Below are 15,963 nucleotides of genomic sequence, written 5' to 3'. Positions count from 1 at the left end.
GCAGAAAGGGGCACAGGACAGGGCAGGGAGTGTGTCTGTGGCTCCAGTCTCCGCCTGTGCCCCCCAGCCAGCGGCAGCCCTTCCTCGCAGGCCGGATGGTGGAACACGACGAAAGAGCCGTGGACAGGTTCCTCGTAAAGGCCGTGGAGCACGGGCTGTCAGCAGGGGATGTGCAGCTGCTCTCCAGGGACTGTGAGTGTCCGGGCCCCCGGGGCAGGCCTCTCTTCTGGCACCCATCCCCCCGCGTCACCATCTTCTCTTCTCCACAGTGACCTACGTGAACTTGCTGCGCTAGGTGGTGAGTTCCTGCCCCCACTCTGAGGCTGGGGCTCCGTCCACCAGGCCTTCCCATCACACCTGGAAGAGGAGTATGGGGTCCGAGGGGCGGTGGGACTGTCTGGGGCAGACAGAGCAGAGGCAGACAGTGGGCCGAGCCGTGAGGGGCTGCCTGAGGGTCGAGGCCGTCAGCAGTCTGCTCTGGGCCAGCTCATCCTCTGGTCACAGAGGCTGCGCTGAGAGTGCGGTCCGGGCACCTGTCCTGCAGCCCCTCACGCTGTCCCGTCCTACCGGGAGGTAAGCCTTTTCCCCGGTCTGAGCCCCACCCGAGTCCTGGCCTGAGGGGAGCCCCGGCTCGCTCTAGTTCCTGCGCCTCCGGGGTGGTGACACCAGGCTGCCAGAAGGGGACCCTGGAGGCTGGGAGGGGAGGGCAGGGCTGGGCGGGGGAGGGGCGGAGGCTGGCCCTCGTCCCCCATTTCCATCCAGCAGGGTCCTGCCGGGGGGGGGGGGGTAGGCGCAGACCCTGTGGGCTCCATCTCGGGCTCCCCGGGTCCCCCACTGGGCTAGCACGTCAGCTGCACGACCCCCTCTGTCTCAACGGCCCCGAGAGGTTGGGACAATTACCCTGCTTTGCAGGTAGAGAAACTGAGGCCCAGGCCTTCTGTGTCACAGGAGCTGAACTAGGGGAGCCCCCGCCCCCATCCGGGATGCTGGGAGCCCCACCCACCCGGGCTCCCCTGACCGCCCAGCCCTGGGGGGCCCACCTGCACCTGCTCTGAATAAACTCTACTGCCAAACCCGCTGCCCCAAGTCTTTCCTGGGGCCGAGGGGTGACAGGTGGGGGTGGCGGGGTGTGTTTTCTGTGACTGCCCTAAAAAGGACAGCAAACCCAACTCTCAGGTGGCCTGGGTTTACTGTGACCACGTCTGGCCCACCCCTGGCTGGACCTCCCCCTGCAGGGGGCTGAGTCGGCCGCAGGCCAGGCTGCCCTGGGGGTGGTGCGGGGGTAGGGGGACGGGACGCCATCTGCCACACTCCTAGGGTCTTCTCTGGTCCCTGAGAGCCAGAGGCAGTCCCAGGCCGGGCTCCCTGAGCAGAGCTCCTCTCAAATGAAAGGTGACCACAGCCGGCACCTGTCTACCTTCTCCCATGGCTCCCTACTGCCCCGAACTCAAATCCACGGGCACTGGGTCCAAGGCCCTCAACCACGGCTGCCCTCCGGCCCCCCCTGGCTCGCACCCGCAGGTCAGCCCAGCCTCGTCAGTGCCTGGGGTCACCCTGCATTCTCTCACCCCAGGACCTGCACTGTGATGTGTGATTCCCCCTCTCCTTCCATCGGCTGGGGCAGGGTAGAGAATGTGGGCGGGTGTCAGCCCCCTACCCACGTGCAGAGCAGCGTGACCGGGCTTCCAAGCACGGCTGGGGGGCTGGGGTGCTGATCCAGCCAGAGAGGAGAGACCCTGCTGACCCTCAGGCGTCCAGCCAGCCACCAGTAAGCCCTGCAGGAGTAAAGACCAGCCCTGAGGGAGGACCCACCTGGGACTCTCCTTAGCAAATCCTGAACCGTCCCAACAGACCCACAGGGGAGATGCTCGGAGACCGAATTCTGACACATTTGAGGTGCTTGGGGAACATTTGGACTTTTCCCCAGATCTGTCAGGCCAGAGCTCGAGGGAGCATGGTCGTCTGCCTCAGGGGAATTCCCCATAGAAGATTCTAGGATGTCTGCTTGGTTCCGTAACACAGAACCCTGCTGGGCGTGGTGCAGAAACAACAGTTCACTTTCTCAGGTTCCTGGAGGCTGGAAGCCTGAGATCAGGGTGCTGAGAGGGCTGGAGTCTGGTGAGACCCCCTTGTTGGCTTGTGGACGGTGCCCTTCCCGCTGCGTCCCCCGCTGGCCTCTTCTCTGCACACACACGGTGTCCTTCCCTCTTCTGAGGGCGCTAGCCCTACCGGATCAGGGTCATACCCTTATGACCTCACTTAAGCTTATCACCCCCTAAAAGGCCCTAATGCCCAATACGGCCACATCGGGCCCTGCGGGCTTTAGTACGGGAACTGGGTTGGGGGGGACCCAAATCAGGGCGTGATAATGGAGACCAGGGCTTCCACCTGCGGCATCAGTAACGTCGAGCACAGAAGTTACTACACATACAAAGAAACAGGAAAATACGACCTCTGGTTAAAAAAAAAGAAGTTAATAAAAAGTGATCCTGAGAAGGGCCAGAGCTGGATTTGGAAGGTGAAGGTCTAACTAAAGCAGCCTTTGCATTCTGAACTTGTACTCTGCTCCACTGTCCCGTCTGTTCACGCGTGGGTACCATTCTGCCATCCATTAGTCTAGTCCTTCCTCATAGCTTCTGTTTTATCTCTATCATCCATCTATCTATCTATCTATCTATCTATCTATCTATCTATCTATCATCTATCATCTATCTACTATCTATCTATAGATCTAGCTCTTTGTCTAACAGGGTAAATTTTGGCAAACTGAATTTTCCTGTAACATTATCCATGTCATTGAGGACTTCAAAGTGATTTGCTTAGAGGTCAGCAAAGTACTTTCTGTTGATGAAGCATCTTTTTCTTCTGTCCCAAAGGTCACTTCCCCCTTTTGTCACTTCTTACTTCATGTATTTATGGTCTCTCCATCTTTTCTTCTTCATGTTAGTTAATTCTGTTATTTTTAAAAAGAATACTAATGATTTTGTTAATAATTCTGCAAATTAACGGAAAAATTCTGTTCATTTTTCCAAGGATGAGGACTTTGGTTCATTAATTATATCTGCTGTTCTCTATAGTCTATTATTTCCCGCTTTTATCATTATTATTTCCTTCCTCGTGACATCCTACAGTTTATTTTGTTCTTTGTCTAGCTCTTAGAGTTGGGAATTTAATGCATTTAGTTTCATTCTTTTATTTTTTTAATTTTATGTTGTTGTTGTTTGTTTTTTGTGGTACGTGGGCCTCTCACCGTTGTGGCCTCTCCCGTTGCGGAGCACAGTCTCCGGACGCGCAGGCTCAGCGGCCATGGCTCACGGGTCCAGCCGCTCCGTGGCACGTGGGATCCTCCCGGACCGGGGTATGAACCCGTGTCCCCTGCATCGGCAGGCAGACTCTCAACCACTGCGCCACCAGGGAAGCCCCTCATTCTTTTATTTTTAATGGTGTGTTTAAGGTTATGATGTTTCCTCTGACCCTGAATTACATGGTATTTTTATATTTATTTTAAATAAATTCTGTAATTTCAGTTTGTATTTTTCCTTTCATCCAATAGTATTTTTTAAAATAGAAAGTTAAAAAAAATCTAGTTTTATTGTATTTTGTTTTGTTTTGGGGGTTTTTTTGGCCACGCTGCACGGCATGTGGGATCTTAGTTCCCCGATCAGGGATCGAACCCACATGCCCTGCATGGGAAGCACAGAGTCTTAACCCCGGGACTGCCCGGGAAGTCCCAGTTTTATTGTATTTTGGTCAGAGAACGTTTGTATTATTTCTACTTTGTGGCACTCATCGATGCCTTCTCTGTGACCAATCAATTTTGTGCATGTTTTGCTCTGTGTTATCAAGAGTACAGTTATAGGGCTTCCCTGGTGGCGCAGTGGTTGGGGGTCCGCCTGCCGATGCAGGGGATGCGGGTTCGTGCCCCGGTCCGGGAGGATCCCACATGCCGCGGAGCGGGTGTGCCCGTGAGCCATGGCCGCTGAGCCTGCGCGTCCGGAACCTGTGCTCCGCAACGGGAGAGGCCATAATGGTGAGAGGCCCGCGTACCGCAAAAAAAAAAAAAAGAAAGTTAGAACTATGAGAAATAAATGTCTGTTGTTTACAAGCTGCCGGCCTATGGTTTTCTGTTATTTCAGCCCCAACGGGCTAAACAGCCTGCCTTTAATTCCCGCGTAGGAAGCATCGCCCATGGGTCTCTTCTGGCGTCTGTTTTTCCTGCTGCTTCTCACTCACATTGTCTTCGTCTCTCAAGTGTTTTTTTTAGGAAACTGAACTTGAAAAAATAACGAACGAGGTTAATGTCAAGGTCGGGATGATGTTTCTGTCTTTTATTGTCATTTTCTTCCGTCAGGCATCTGGGAGGACGGTGGTCAGGGACCACCCCCAACCAAGCTCAGGCTTGAGGCTCTCTGGGCCCTGAGGCAGGGCAAGGCTTAGCTGCAAGTCTGTGTGCAGCGGGCTTACTTTCATCCCCTTTCCCAAGCAGGGCTGGGGTGCTGGCTTGGCCGAGGTCCCTCCTGGGAAGGCCCGGCAGGACAGATGGCTTCATCTGTCCTCACCTTCCAAACCCTGCCTGTTCTGTGTCCACAGCACCCCTGGAAGCCAACCAGCAGAGGGGTCTGGGAGCTGTGGCGTGCAGGGTCCCCCGCCCCGGCGAGGCATCTTCCCAGTTACTTCCGCCTGGGTTTCGGGGGCTCAGACAGATCCTGCCGAGCCCCCTGCCCTTCACTCCCAGGCAGGGTCTCCGATGACCCAGGGCGGGCAGCCCAGGCCCAGGGAGAGCTCCCATGCGGCCTTGGGGGCCTGGCCAGGGTCATGGTGAGCAGGGGTAGGAGGCAGCAGGGTGAGGCTGCCAGAGAGTGGGCAGGTCCAGACGGGCGAGTGGAGGGCGGAAGGAACAGGGTGTTCCGCTGGGTGTTGCCGTGATGGGGCAGGAGCCCGCAGCCCGCAGCCCGCAGAGCAGGAGGGTTGCTGGGCCGGGAGGAGGTGGGAGCTTTCCAAAGAGCTGCGCGGGGACTTTTCATACTTTTAAGGATGAAAACAAAAGCTATGCACAGCTGCAGCTTCTGGAGGGGCGGCTTGTTCTTGACGCTCTCCTCAGACATGACCTTGGCCTGGGTTCAAGGGCAGGGTCCCTGGCCCGCCCAGACTGAGCCAGAGACTGTTGGCTCCCCGGAGAGGAGGGGAGGGGAGGGGAGGGGAGGGGAGGGGAGGGGATGGTGCGGCTGAGGGTGGGATGCTCCTTCTGGAACCTTCCAAGTGAGAGAAGCGGGGATGGCACGAATGTGTCTACGTAGGAGGGGCTTCGCACACGCTCCCCAGGGCCCATGGCCCCCTCTCCGGCACGTCTGGAGGATTAATTCCCCCGCCTCCCCCCCCCCGCCTCCCCCCCCCCGCCTCCCCTCCCCCACCGCCCCGGCACTTTTGCCACCTCGCGAGGAGAGGCCAGGATGGTGCCCGGCGGTTAGCGGCCGCCCACAGCAGTGCATTCCGAGCCTTTAAAGAGGCTTCCAGGGGCTGGAGGGCTCGCTCACCCCCGCGCAGGTGTGCTGGTGTGCAGACCTCTGCGAGGATGAGGGGCGTGCTGCTGGCCGCCCTTCTGGCTTTGGTCTTGGTGCCCAGGGCCCGGGCCGTGTGGCTGGGGAGGCTGGACCCTCGGCAGGTGACAGCCCTCTTGTGCCAGCACATGCCTTGGGGCCGCACGGCCTCTGGGCTCCCCCAGTGCCAGCCCAGACCACGGGGGCTGTGGGTGGATGGGCTAGCCTGCGTCAGGGCCCCCAGATCAAGAGGATGGGCCGGGGCTGGAGGGACAGGCCCCCTCACCCGTTCCTCCTCCATCAGCTCCTGGGGTCCTGGTACATTCTCGCCGTGGCCTCGGGCGAGAAGGACTTTGTGGTGGACAAGGCCACGAAGAACATCGAGGGGGTCATGCTGACCCTCACGCCAGAGAACACTCTGAAGGTGCTGTCCTCCCGGAGCCGGTGCGTGGGGCTGGGGTCTGGACGGCGGGCCCCGCCCTCCCCTCCCCCGCCCCCCCCTCCCCTGCGCTGGGCTCTGCTCTGAGAGCCACCCTCTGCCTGGCGTCTGGGCTCTGCATCCCTGGACTCCTGGCTGGGGCACCCCTGGGTAGGACTCACGCCTTCTCCACCAGGGCGGGGCACAGCTTCTGACCTCCCCGCCTGCTGTTCCAGGCCCTTGGGTAGCTCGGCAGGGTCTCTGGTCAGCAGGAGAGGCCTCTCCTTTGCTTAAGGCCCTCCTGAGCTGCTACTTAAGGTGGGTCCGTGCATCTGTGGCTGGGAGCCCCTGGTTCTGTCGGACAATGAATCCCCCAGAAGACGTGGTCACTGAGGCCATTTACCAGACAGGACTTGTGGAGTCAGGCTGAGCCTTGGCCGCTTTTGGCCAGTGGAGCAGACCCCATGCACGCCTTGGGGCAAGGGATGCTGGAAGGAGAGGTCGTGCTTCTGGGGGACCTTGCTGCCTGGGACACCTGGGGGGAGCCAGGCAGGGGGCGGGGGGCATGGTGTGCTGGGGGAGGTGTCGTTCTAGCGTCCCCGTCTTTCACGTGGGGAAGGCCAGGCAGTCACCAGCTGGTGGCGCACCACGGGCGTTTCTACCCTGAATCTGGAGCCCCTGCGCGGTCTGAACAGCCACGCAGACCCCGGCCTGAGAGGGGAACTTTCTCCCCTGCTCCCCGTGGCGCGCTCACTGCCTTCAGGAGATGGTGGGGCTGCCGTCCACCTGGGCCAGCCAGGCCGAGGATGCGCAAGGACCGAGGAGGTCTGTGCTGGGGCGGGGGCCCCTCTGAGTTGGGTGAACACAGGGTCACATGCGGCGTGGGTGGTAGCCCCAAAGCCACATGGCTCGGTGAGTCCTGATGAGGCTGGTGGGAAAACAATCTGCATATGGAAACCTGGCCTCTGGAGAGCCCTGGGCTGTGGAACAGCCGTGGACGGGGAGAGGACCACGGCAATCGCAGGGGAGGGGGGTCTCCGACGCTCTTGCTGGAACCTGCTTGCGGTTGGGGCTGGTGAGTGGCCTTGCTCTGAGTCCCGTCAAGGTGCCTCTGTCTGAGGACCTCGGCCAGCCCGTCTGCAGGACTCACACTCAGACCAGGGCTTACAGGACAGGCAAGCAGCCGTTTCATTTTGTTATGTAATGTGAACTTCATTTGCCGGATTTTGAATAGGAAACACATTTGCGTGTTTCAAAAAATCAGAGTGCCCTGGGAATTCCCTGGCGGTCCAGGGGTTGGCACTCAGCGCTTTCACTGCCGAGGGCATGGGTTCGCTCCCTGGTTGGGGAACTAAGATTTTGTAAGCCACGTGGCACAGCCAAAAGAAAAATCAGAATCCCCAGGGGTGGAAAGCAGGGGTCTTTCCCCCCCCCACCTCAGCCAGTGGCCCCCTCCCCACAGGTGGCCCACGGTTTTGATCTGCTGCAGCTCCTCAGGGACGTTCAGGCACACGCAAGCACATGCGCGTCATTTAAACATGAGGGCCAAATACCGTTCCGTGTCAGTCCCTGGGGTCTCTGCCCTCTTTTTTTAAAAAATAAATTTATTTATTTTATTTTTGGCTGTGTTGGGTCTTCGTCGCAGTGCACGGGCTTCTCATTGTGGTGGCTTCTCTAGTTGCAGAGCATAGGCTCCAGGCGCACAGGCTTCAGTACTTGCGGTTCGCAGGCTCCGTAGTTGTGGCTCACGGGCTTAGTTGCTCCGCGGCATGTGGGATCTTCCCGGATCAGGGCTCAAACCCGTGTCCTCTGCATTGGCAGGCAGATTCTTAACCACTGCGCCCCCAGGGAATCTGCCCTCTTTTGAAACATTTAAAATTTTATTCTCTTTTGTCTTTATAGGCGACAAACTTGCCCACGTTAGTTTTTGCTTCTTTCTCTGATCACGAGGGAGTGAGACGTCTCGGTACCTGTTCCTTCTGTGTTTCCTTCCCAGCCCAGCGTCTGTTCATATCTTTTGCATACTTTTCCCTCGGGCGGGTTATTATTGACTTGCAAGAACCCTTAAGTGTTAGGGTTTTTTAGCCACTGTCTGAGATAAAGTTAGATGCGAATATATTTCCCATTTTGTCGTTTTTCTTATACCACCGAGGAGCTGTCGATAGGAAGGGCTCTTTTAGTTTCTGTGCAGGTGTAAACACCTGGCTTCTCTCAGAGCTTCTGGGTTTTGTGTTCAGAAGCCTTTCTGTCTCCCTGGAGCTAAGAGGGCCTCTGACCTCTGACCGGCTCAGGGCTGAGCCTGGGGATGCACGAGCTGGGACCGTCGCTGAAGGGGCCAGTCGCCCAGCCCCACTCACCCAGTGGTTCCTCTTCCTCCACTGACTGAGATGCTACCTTGTCTCGCGCGAACCTCCTCTGCTTTTTGCTTTATTTTCGGGCTTTCTATTCTGTTCCCTTGATTTGTCTATTTCTGTGCCAAGTCCCATTGTTTTCCCTCTTGGGGCCCCACAATACGCCTTGTCAGTTTACTGGCTTGTTTTTGCTGGTTACACTTCCTTTTAGGCTGTTCCTTGCTATTCCTGTGTCTTGCACGGAACTGGGCCAGGAGCTGGTCTTGCTGCACTTACAGAAGTGGGTCTGCTCATTTTGCGGACTGGAGGCTTAGGGAATTTGGCCCCTTTTGGTGTTGAGTCTCTTTATTCAAAACTGCAGACCTGGGGCTTCCCTGGTGGCACAGTGGTAAGGATCCGCCTACCGATGCAGGGGACACGGGTTCGAGTCCTGGTCCAGGAAGAGCCCATGTGCCGCGGAGCAACTAAGCCCGTGGGCCACAACTACTGAGCCTGCGCTCTAGAGCCTGCGAGCCACAACTACTGAGCCCGCGAGCCACAACTACTGAAGCCCGCACGCCTAGAGCCCGTGCTCGGCAACAAGAGAAGCCACTGCAGTGAGAAGCCTGCGCGCCACAACAAAGAGTAGCCCCCGCTCGCCGCATCTAGAGAAAGCCCATGCGCAGCAACGAAGACCCAGTGCAGCCAAAAATTAAAAAAAAAAAAATTAATTAATTAACAACGACAACAGAACACAACTGCAGACGCCCTGTTCGTCTCACGCTCCTTTGCTGCCCTGAGCAGCAAGAAAAAACTAAGTTTTCTCCGTGTGGTTCTGGCAGAGCGGGTCTCTGGGGAGGTGACGGAGCAGATTCGCATTCTGCAGGTGCCGAGCTGGCCCATTTCCCTGACGGGTTCGCTTTGGTCAAGAGCAGGGTTTCTGGCTAACTTGGGCCACCGAGGGGGAGGCGGAATCCCCTCTGCAGCCACGCTGGCCCCTGGCCGGGTCTGGGTGGCCAAACCTGTCTTCTCTCGTCCTGCATACGGAGCCTGGGTGATGACAGACCCTTTTCCTTTCCAGGCGGGAGAGATGCCACCTGCATGCTGTGGAACTGACGAAACAAAATTCCAGATGGGTGTTCAGGAATCCCTGTAAGGATGCCGGCCACGGTGGTCCGGATTCCGGGCAGGCTCCATTTCCCTGACCGTGATCGGGGCCGGGTCCTGCCCCTGGCAGCCCTGGACCCCCTGCGCCTGCAGGCAGGGTCAGCACGCAGGAGGGGAAGGGGAGGGGGCGACTCCACCCCAGGCTTCAGTGGCGTTCTCGCCCGGGAAGTGAAAGGTCCTCATTTTGTCAGAGGTTTGGCGCCAGTCCTGAGGACAGAGGACTCGACTGTGTCAGGCAGGCTCAGCTGGGACCCCAGGCCTCCCGCTGTACTGTGTGGGGGCGGGGCGGCTGGCACTCTTACCCTGTGGGGACAGGATCGCGGGAGGGCGCCCCAGGATGAGCTGGGACTCACCTGCTGTCCATCAGCCACCGCAAGCCTCTGTGTGCCGGAGCCGGGTGGGGGTCAGGGACCAGGGGGACAGAGCTGGGAGGCTCTCGGCCAGCTGGTGGGCCCCCCACGAGGTCTGACCCCACCCCGGCGGCACCTGTCTCCTAGCCCTGGGTGTGCTGGAGTACCGGGTGCTGGCCACCAACTTCAGGGACCATGCCATAGTGCTCACGCAGCTGGAGCTCCAGGACGAGGCCTTCAGCACCGTGGAGCTGTACAGTGAGTGCGGCCGCGGGCGCGGAGGCCTCCCTGCCGTGCTGGGCCTCCGTCCTCCCGGGGTCCCAGCCTTGAAAGAGCCCAGCGGGCTGGCGGCTGCTCCGCTCCATCACTCATCCCTGCATGAAATCCCCACCGGGGCCCCAAGCCTTCCTTCCCTGTCGCCCCCTCCCCGCACTTGTCCTCTGTGGGAGACGTGACCCTGCCTGGAGGGAGGGACAGGGTGGGAGCTGCATGTGGTAAAGGGCCTTGGGGTCAGAAGAGCGCAGGGTCCCAGGTGTCTGTCTGGTTCCTGCTGCGGACCCCCTGCTCGCCCCCGTCCCCCAGCCCGGCTCTCAGGGGGCACCTCCCCTGCAGGCCGGACGGAGCTGGCCAGCCAGAAGGCCATGGGCCTCTTCACCAAGTGGAGCAAGGGCCTGGGCTTCTCGTCCCAGCAGCAGGCCACGCTGCAGAAGGACCGTGAGTGTCACCGAGCCTGACGCCACCGTGTGCTGAGGGGCACGGACCGTGGGGCCATTTGCTGGCTTCAGCTACGCTCGGGGACCCTCCAGGCCTCAGGGCTGGCAGGGCTCGGGGGTCTTCAAGGAGTCACCTAGTCCCCGCCCAAAGTCAGACCTGTGGGGATGGGGGGGGCAGGGGGGGGCTGTGTGCTGGGGCCGGCAGGGCCCCAGGTGCTCTGCGGCCACGGTCTGTCTCAGGCACTCGGCTGGGCAGGGAGACCCGCCCCGTCCTCACTGCCGTCTCGCTTTCCTCCCCCAGTCACCTGTGCACGCGAGGCCTTCCAGGTAAGCGGCCTTCCCGAGCGTCCCTGAGCTCCTGTGTGGTGGGTGGAGTCTGGGGGCCCTGGGGGCCCCTCCGTCCCAGTGGCTGTACCGCCGCCATGCAGGGCTGGGGGCTTGGGGGAGCCGATGCCTCTCCGGGTGAGCCCAGGGTCCCCCAATGTTCCTCATGGTTTTCAGTGAATGCTGCAGCCCCCAGGGGACCGGAGGAGGCTGGCCAGACGCTACCCTCCCTGCTCAGCCTCCCAGTGCTGGGCTTTGGGCCGGCTGCTCCCAGGGGCTCTCGACGCAGATTCCAATAAAGCGGCTCCACAAACCTGTGCCACGCCTCTCGCCTGTGTGCGCGCGGGGCCTGGGCTGGGGGCAGCCGGAGGAGCCCTCAGGGAGCTGCCTGTGTGCGCGCGGGGCCTGGGCTGGGGGCAGCCGGAGGAGCCCACAGGGAGCTGCCTCCTCGGGCCCTGGGCTGAGAGCAGCCAGAAGACCCCACAGGGAGCTGCCTCCTCGGGCCGGGTGGCTGCAGGGAGAGGCGGATGGGCAGGGTGGGCTTGTCAAGGGCTGGGCACAGAGCACAGAGCCAGCCTGGCACGAGACTGCGGGCCTGCAGCCCCGTCCCTCCCCAGCGGCCCTCTGGCCCGGAGGTGGAAGCTGGGCTGCAGGCGGCTGCTCCTCCCACAGGGCTCACGGCAGGCGGGGCTCCGGGCAGGCAGGAGGCTGGTCCGCTCAGTTTGGAGGACGACCCTGTGATCTGGATGAAGAGTGGGCAGGGCGCTGGGCTGGGATGCCCAGGGTGTGAAAGATTGGCTTTTCCTGGCTGGAGCTCTTGGATGGGGGGTGGGGGCAGGGACCCCAGAGGGCTCGAGCCTGTCGGTCCTCCTGTGTCCTGAAGTCCTGGCAGAGCACAAGCCGTCAGGGGAGGTGGGCTGGGAGCAGGGTGGGGACTGCCTCTCACTTGAGGTGAGGTCAGGTGCACACAGGCTGCCACCCTCTTCACACACACGCATGTGCACACGTGCGAACACGTCAGTACCTTCTAAGGGCATCGAGAAGGCAGCCCCCGCGTCAGCGCCGGCACCATCTGAGCCCCGTCTTCACGTCCTTCACTTTCGTCCCTGTTAGGTGACTCAATGACACGTTCCGACCTTTGCCTCTCTCCCTGGGGGGCTAGGACAGGAGGCCCAGGAGCCTCCCTGCCAGGTGCAATGGCTCTAGGGGACATATGGTGACCGGACGCCCAGGAGTTGACCTGGGGAACATCATGGTCTCCATCTTTGGGGCATCCCGGGACAGCAGCTGTGCCGCTCCGAGGGCCAAGGGTAGGGCTGGCCCTCCGTGCGGGGAGGGAGGGCCCCAAGCTCCCTCCCCGCCATTGGCCCACCAGGCTGGCTTGCGGCTGCAGGCTGGCCGGACACCCACGCAGGGCTGGTGGGCTGGGACATTTAAGCGTGGCGTCCAGCGGGCAGCTGGGAGGAGGGCCAGGATGGGGCCAGGCTGGCTGTTGCCCATGCTGGTCCTGGTGCTGGAGCTGCCTGGGGGGTCCCTGGCGCAGAAGCATCTCCCCAGGGAGCCCCACAACCTCAACTGGGACAAGGTGAGTCTCGTGCCCCCAGCCCACCGGCCGGGCGCTGGGGCCAGGGTGGGCAGGGGCAGCAGGAAGAGGGGTCCCTGGAAGTCTTCGCAGAGCCACCGGAATCCGCTGGACGGGCTTTCAGAGGGCTCCGGCACAGGCTTCTGTTGGCCCTGTGGGGCAGCCCACGGCCTCTTTTGGGGACAGGCTGGGGCTTCAAAACTCAGCTGACGGCCGTGGGCCACATGCCAGGAGCCCCGAGGAGGGGCTGTAGCAGAAGCCCCCAGACAGGCACAGCCTGAGGTGGCCCGGAGGTGCCAGGTGGGCAGAGCGGAGGCAGCACGAGCAGGACACGTCCTGGAATAATGAGGCCTCTGGCTGGGTGGAAGTTTCCTGTGGGGGCGGCCATGGGCACAGGCCGAGGAGACTGGGGGGCATCTGGGAGGGGCTCTGCTGCAGGGAGAGCAGTGGGACGGGGTGCGGGGGCCAGCTGGGAGGGAAGGGGCCCCCACGAGGCCCATGTGGGCAGGAAGCTCTGACACCCGGTGCCCAGGGCCCTGCCTGGTGCCGCCCCGGGCCCTAGAGCAGCCGGGCATCTGCATCCTCAGCCTGGGGTGGCAGCGGGGGCCCCGAGGCAGGGGCCGTGCCACCCTGTGGGTGTTGGACGTGCTCTGGGCCTCAGGCTAGGGTCCCCTGTCCTGTGGGTTCTCTGGGACCTGGGGTGGGGGCCGAACCCGTGTGGCAGCCCAGACCCTGTGCCCCCAGCACCCTCTCTACAGTTTTCAGGGTTCTGGTACATTGTTGCCATCGCCTCTGACACCCAGGGGTTGTTGCCGGCCAGAGACAAGAGGAAGCTGGGGGCATCCTTAGTGAAGGTTCACAAAATGGACCAGCTGAGGGTGGTCCTTGTCTTTAACCGGTGAGTGGACCAGGGCAGGGGTCCCAGCACATCCTCTGCAGACCCCTGAGCCCAGGGAGGGGAAAGGGAGCCGGGGGGTGGGGGCGGGGACCAGGCCCGAGCGTCAGTCTGGAAATCCCACAAGGACTGTCCCCGAAACCCCAATACCCATCGCTCTCTGCCCCTAAAACTCAAACGGCTGCTTTTGGGAGAGGCTCCCACAGTCCACCAGGGGCTCAGCGGGCACAGGGTGTTCGGAGTGTTTCCCCTGAGCTGTGGGACCGGTCCGGGTCCACGCTGGAAAGTCCCAGGGTGGCAGAGCCCAGAAGAGGCTCACAGCCCGCCTCCCCCCAGGTCACAGGGGTGCAAGGCACACTCGCTGATCCTGCGGAAAGACAGGAAGAGGGCTGTGTTCAGGAACACCTGTGCGTAACCGCTGGGCCCTCGGGAGAGCAAGGGGAGGGGTGTCCAGGGCTTCCTGGCCACCAGGACCCAGGTTTGGGCTACCGACCGCACTGGCCCCAGCTGTCCTCCTCTGAGAACATGGGCCGGTGGGGATGAACGCCCAGGACACGCAGTCAGGCCACCGTGGCCCAGAGCCGACATGGCAGACGTGTGCCCGGGGGCCTGGGTGGAGGGGACTCTGTGGCCCTTCCAGACACCCCCGCCGTGCGGGCGGAAGGGGTCAGGGGGTCGGGGCCCACCGTCCAGGCGCGAGCAGGCGACTCTGTGCTTCTCTTCCCGTCCAGTGAAGGGGGTGGCGGGCTTCCACGTTCTGACCTCTGACTACAAGGACAGCGTGGTCTACCTGCGCCTGGGCCGGGCGGGCCAGGCCACCAAGACCCTGCTTCTCCTCAGTGAGTCCAGTGGCCGGGTGTGCGGGGCAGAGAGTGGGGGCCGAGCGGGCATCGTGCTGGACACCCAGACCAGCGGCCACACAATGGGCACTCACCCCTCATTCCAGGGCGCCAGCCTGTGGGGTCTGGTGGTTTGCAGACGGCCGCCTTCTCGCTGTGTCCTCGCACAGGGCTTGGGGCGGTGCTCTGGTCTCGTCCTCTTCCCGTAAGGGCACCAGCTCCATCGTGAGGGCCCCACGCTCACGACCTCAGCTTCCCCGATCACCTCCCAAGGCCTCCTATGACCACCCAGTTGGGGACTCAACACGTGAATTTGGGGGACACACACACGTAGCCCACAGTGGCCGGTCATGGCCCGTGGGGTGCGGCCTGGCAGGAGGGGTGACGTGGGGAGGTAGGGCTGGCCGAGGATGTGAGCAGAGGGAGGGAGGGAGGGAAGGAAGGAGGGAGGGAAGAGGGAGGGAGGGAGGGAGGGAGGAAGGAGGGAGGGATGGAGGAAGGAAGGAAGGGAGGGAGGGAGGGAGGGAGGGAGGGAGGAAGGAGGGAGGGAAGGAAGTACGTAGGGAGGGAGGGAGGAGGGAGGGAGGAGGGAGGGAGGGAGGGATGGCAGAACGCGGGACCCTTTGCTTGGAGACCATGCGGGAGGGTCTGGGAGGTGCCCCCAGGGGCGAGTGGGGAGGCCATTGCGGAGGGGGGTCAGAAAGGCAGAGGCCGGGAGGGGCGGGCTGTCCATGTGGAGGCAGAGGCCCCCAGGCTGACAGCAGGATTGGGGGGCAGGAGGTGAACCAGGAAGAGGTTCTGCCCCGGGTTGGGTGGGTGGTACAGAGAGGGCGGGAGGGGGTGTTGGGGCGTCTCCGTCGGGGTGGACCCGTCCAGGGATGCAGCGGGAGGGGCAGCGGCCAGACTGGCCAGAAGGAACTGGAGGGCCCTGCGTGGTGACCCTGCATGGTGACCCCACCTCCCAAGGCTCTCTGGGGACCCGCCCTGGCTGACGCTTCCTGTCACCCACCAGTAGCCGCCTGCCCCTGAGCGCACGCACCTTGCTTGTCTGTCCCAAAGCCTGCGGGCGTTCCGGTGCTGAGGGGCGGGTGCCACATCGCACGGCTGATGACGCGGCTCTGCTTCCCCACTGCAGGCAGGCAGAGCACGGCCAGCTTCCTGAGTATGAGAAAGTTCATAGACGTGTGTGAGGCTTTGGAGCTCGCCCGCAGTGTGACAGTTCTCCCGAAAGATGGTAAAGTGCGGCCACAAGCGCTCGGGCAGCACCGCTCCCGGCCCCGTGCCCATCCCGCTGGGGTGCTGACTCCTGTGGGGGACAGAGAGGTGGAGCGGTGACAAGGGCGCTTGTTAAAGATCTAAAGCCACCGTGAATGCACGGCCACGTGTGCGAGCCCACGGCACCCAGAACACAAATGCTGCCTTGGCCAGGTCTCTGCCGTGTGGCTGGGGGCCGGGGCTGCATGGCTTTGCCCTCTGCGGTGCCCGAGGCCCCCGGGAGAGCCAGTCCCCCACCCCCTCACTGCCTCTTTCCTCTCCCGCAGCTTCCTGTGCACACACCATCCTGCCGTGAGAGTGAGCTGCCACCCACCTGCTCTTCCCTTTGAGGCTCGACTTGTGGTCCACCTAGACCGCAGGAGTGTTGTTCCAAATTGCAGGTTTTCACCTCCAACTCGTTGTGGAGTGGTGTTTGGGGACCCCAGGCCTCTGAGGATGTGGAACCTGGGGCCCGTGGCTGTAGCCCAGCAGGGTCCTTTACGATCACTGAGGGATGGGGTGAGGGGCACATGCTGACCGGGCGGGGGATGCGA

General features: G+C 61.7%; 2 protein-coding genes across 2 annotated transcripts; both read left to right on the top strand.

Moving 5' to 3' along the window:
* The first annotated feature begins 5,572 nt into the window (after positions 1–5,572).
* Positions 5,573–11,201, top strand: LCN6 (lipocalin 6). The gene is made up of 7 exons (XM_073806944.1): positions 5,573–5,662; positions 5,842–5,981; positions 9,367–9,437; positions 9,950–10,060; positions 10,415–10,516; positions 10,817–10,842; positions 11,017–11,201. Exons 1-7 carry the CDS (start codon positions 5,573–5,575, stop codon positions 11,017–11,019), a joined length of 543 nt encoding a protein of 180 aa, XP_073663045.1. The 3' UTR covers positions 11,020–11,201.
* Positions 11,202–12,313: 1,112 nt separating this feature from the next.
* Positions 12,314–15,725, top strand: LCN10 (lipocalin 10). The gene is made up of 6 exons (XM_073805687.1): positions 12,314–12,424; positions 13,180–13,319; positions 13,653–13,723; positions 14,048–14,155; positions 15,291–15,389; positions 15,697–15,725. Exons 1-6 carry the CDS (start codon positions 12,314–12,316, stop codon positions 15,723–15,725), a joined length of 558 nt encoding a protein of 185 aa, XP_073661788.1.
* The last annotated feature ends 238 nt before the right edge of the window (positions 15,726–15,963 follow it).

The sequence above is a fragment of the Tursiops truncatus genome, chromosome 6 (assembly GCF_011762595.2).
Source record: "Tursiops truncatus isolate mTurTru1 chromosome 6, mTurTru1.mat.Y, whole genome shotgun sequence".
Taxonomy (NCBI): domain Eukaryota; kingdom Metazoa; phylum Chordata; class Mammalia; order Artiodactyla; family Delphinidae; genus Tursiops; species Tursiops truncatus.
Note: the sequence above shows the minus strand (reverse complement) of the source record. Positions and strands in the feature narration are given on the sequence as shown.

Coding starts and splice junctions, on each gene's coding strand:
- LCN6 (XM_073806944.1), top strand. CDS start 5,573: ATGAGGGGCGTGCTGCTGGCCGCCCTTCTGGCTTTGGTCTTGGTGCCC. Junction 5,663..5,841: donor GGAGGCTGGACCCTCGGCAG/GTGACAGCCCTC, acceptor CTCCTCCATCAG/CTCCTGGGGTCCTGGTACAT. Junction 10,061..10,414: donor CAGCACCGTGGAGCTGTACA/GTGAGTGCGGCC, acceptor CCTCCCCTGCAG/GCCGGACGGAGCTGGCCAGC.
- LCN10 (XM_073805687.1), top strand. CDS start 12,314: ATGGGGCCAGGCTGGCTGTTGCCCATGCTGGTCCTGGTGCTGGAGCTG. Junction 13,724..14,047: donor GGCTGTGTTCAGGAACACCT/GTGCGTAACCGC, acceptor CTTCCCGTCCAG/TGAAGGGGGTGGCGGGCTTC. Junction 14,156..15,290: donor CAAGACCCTGCTTCTCCTCA/GTGAGTCCAGTG, acceptor TCCCCACTGCAG/GCAGGCAGAGCACGGCCAGC.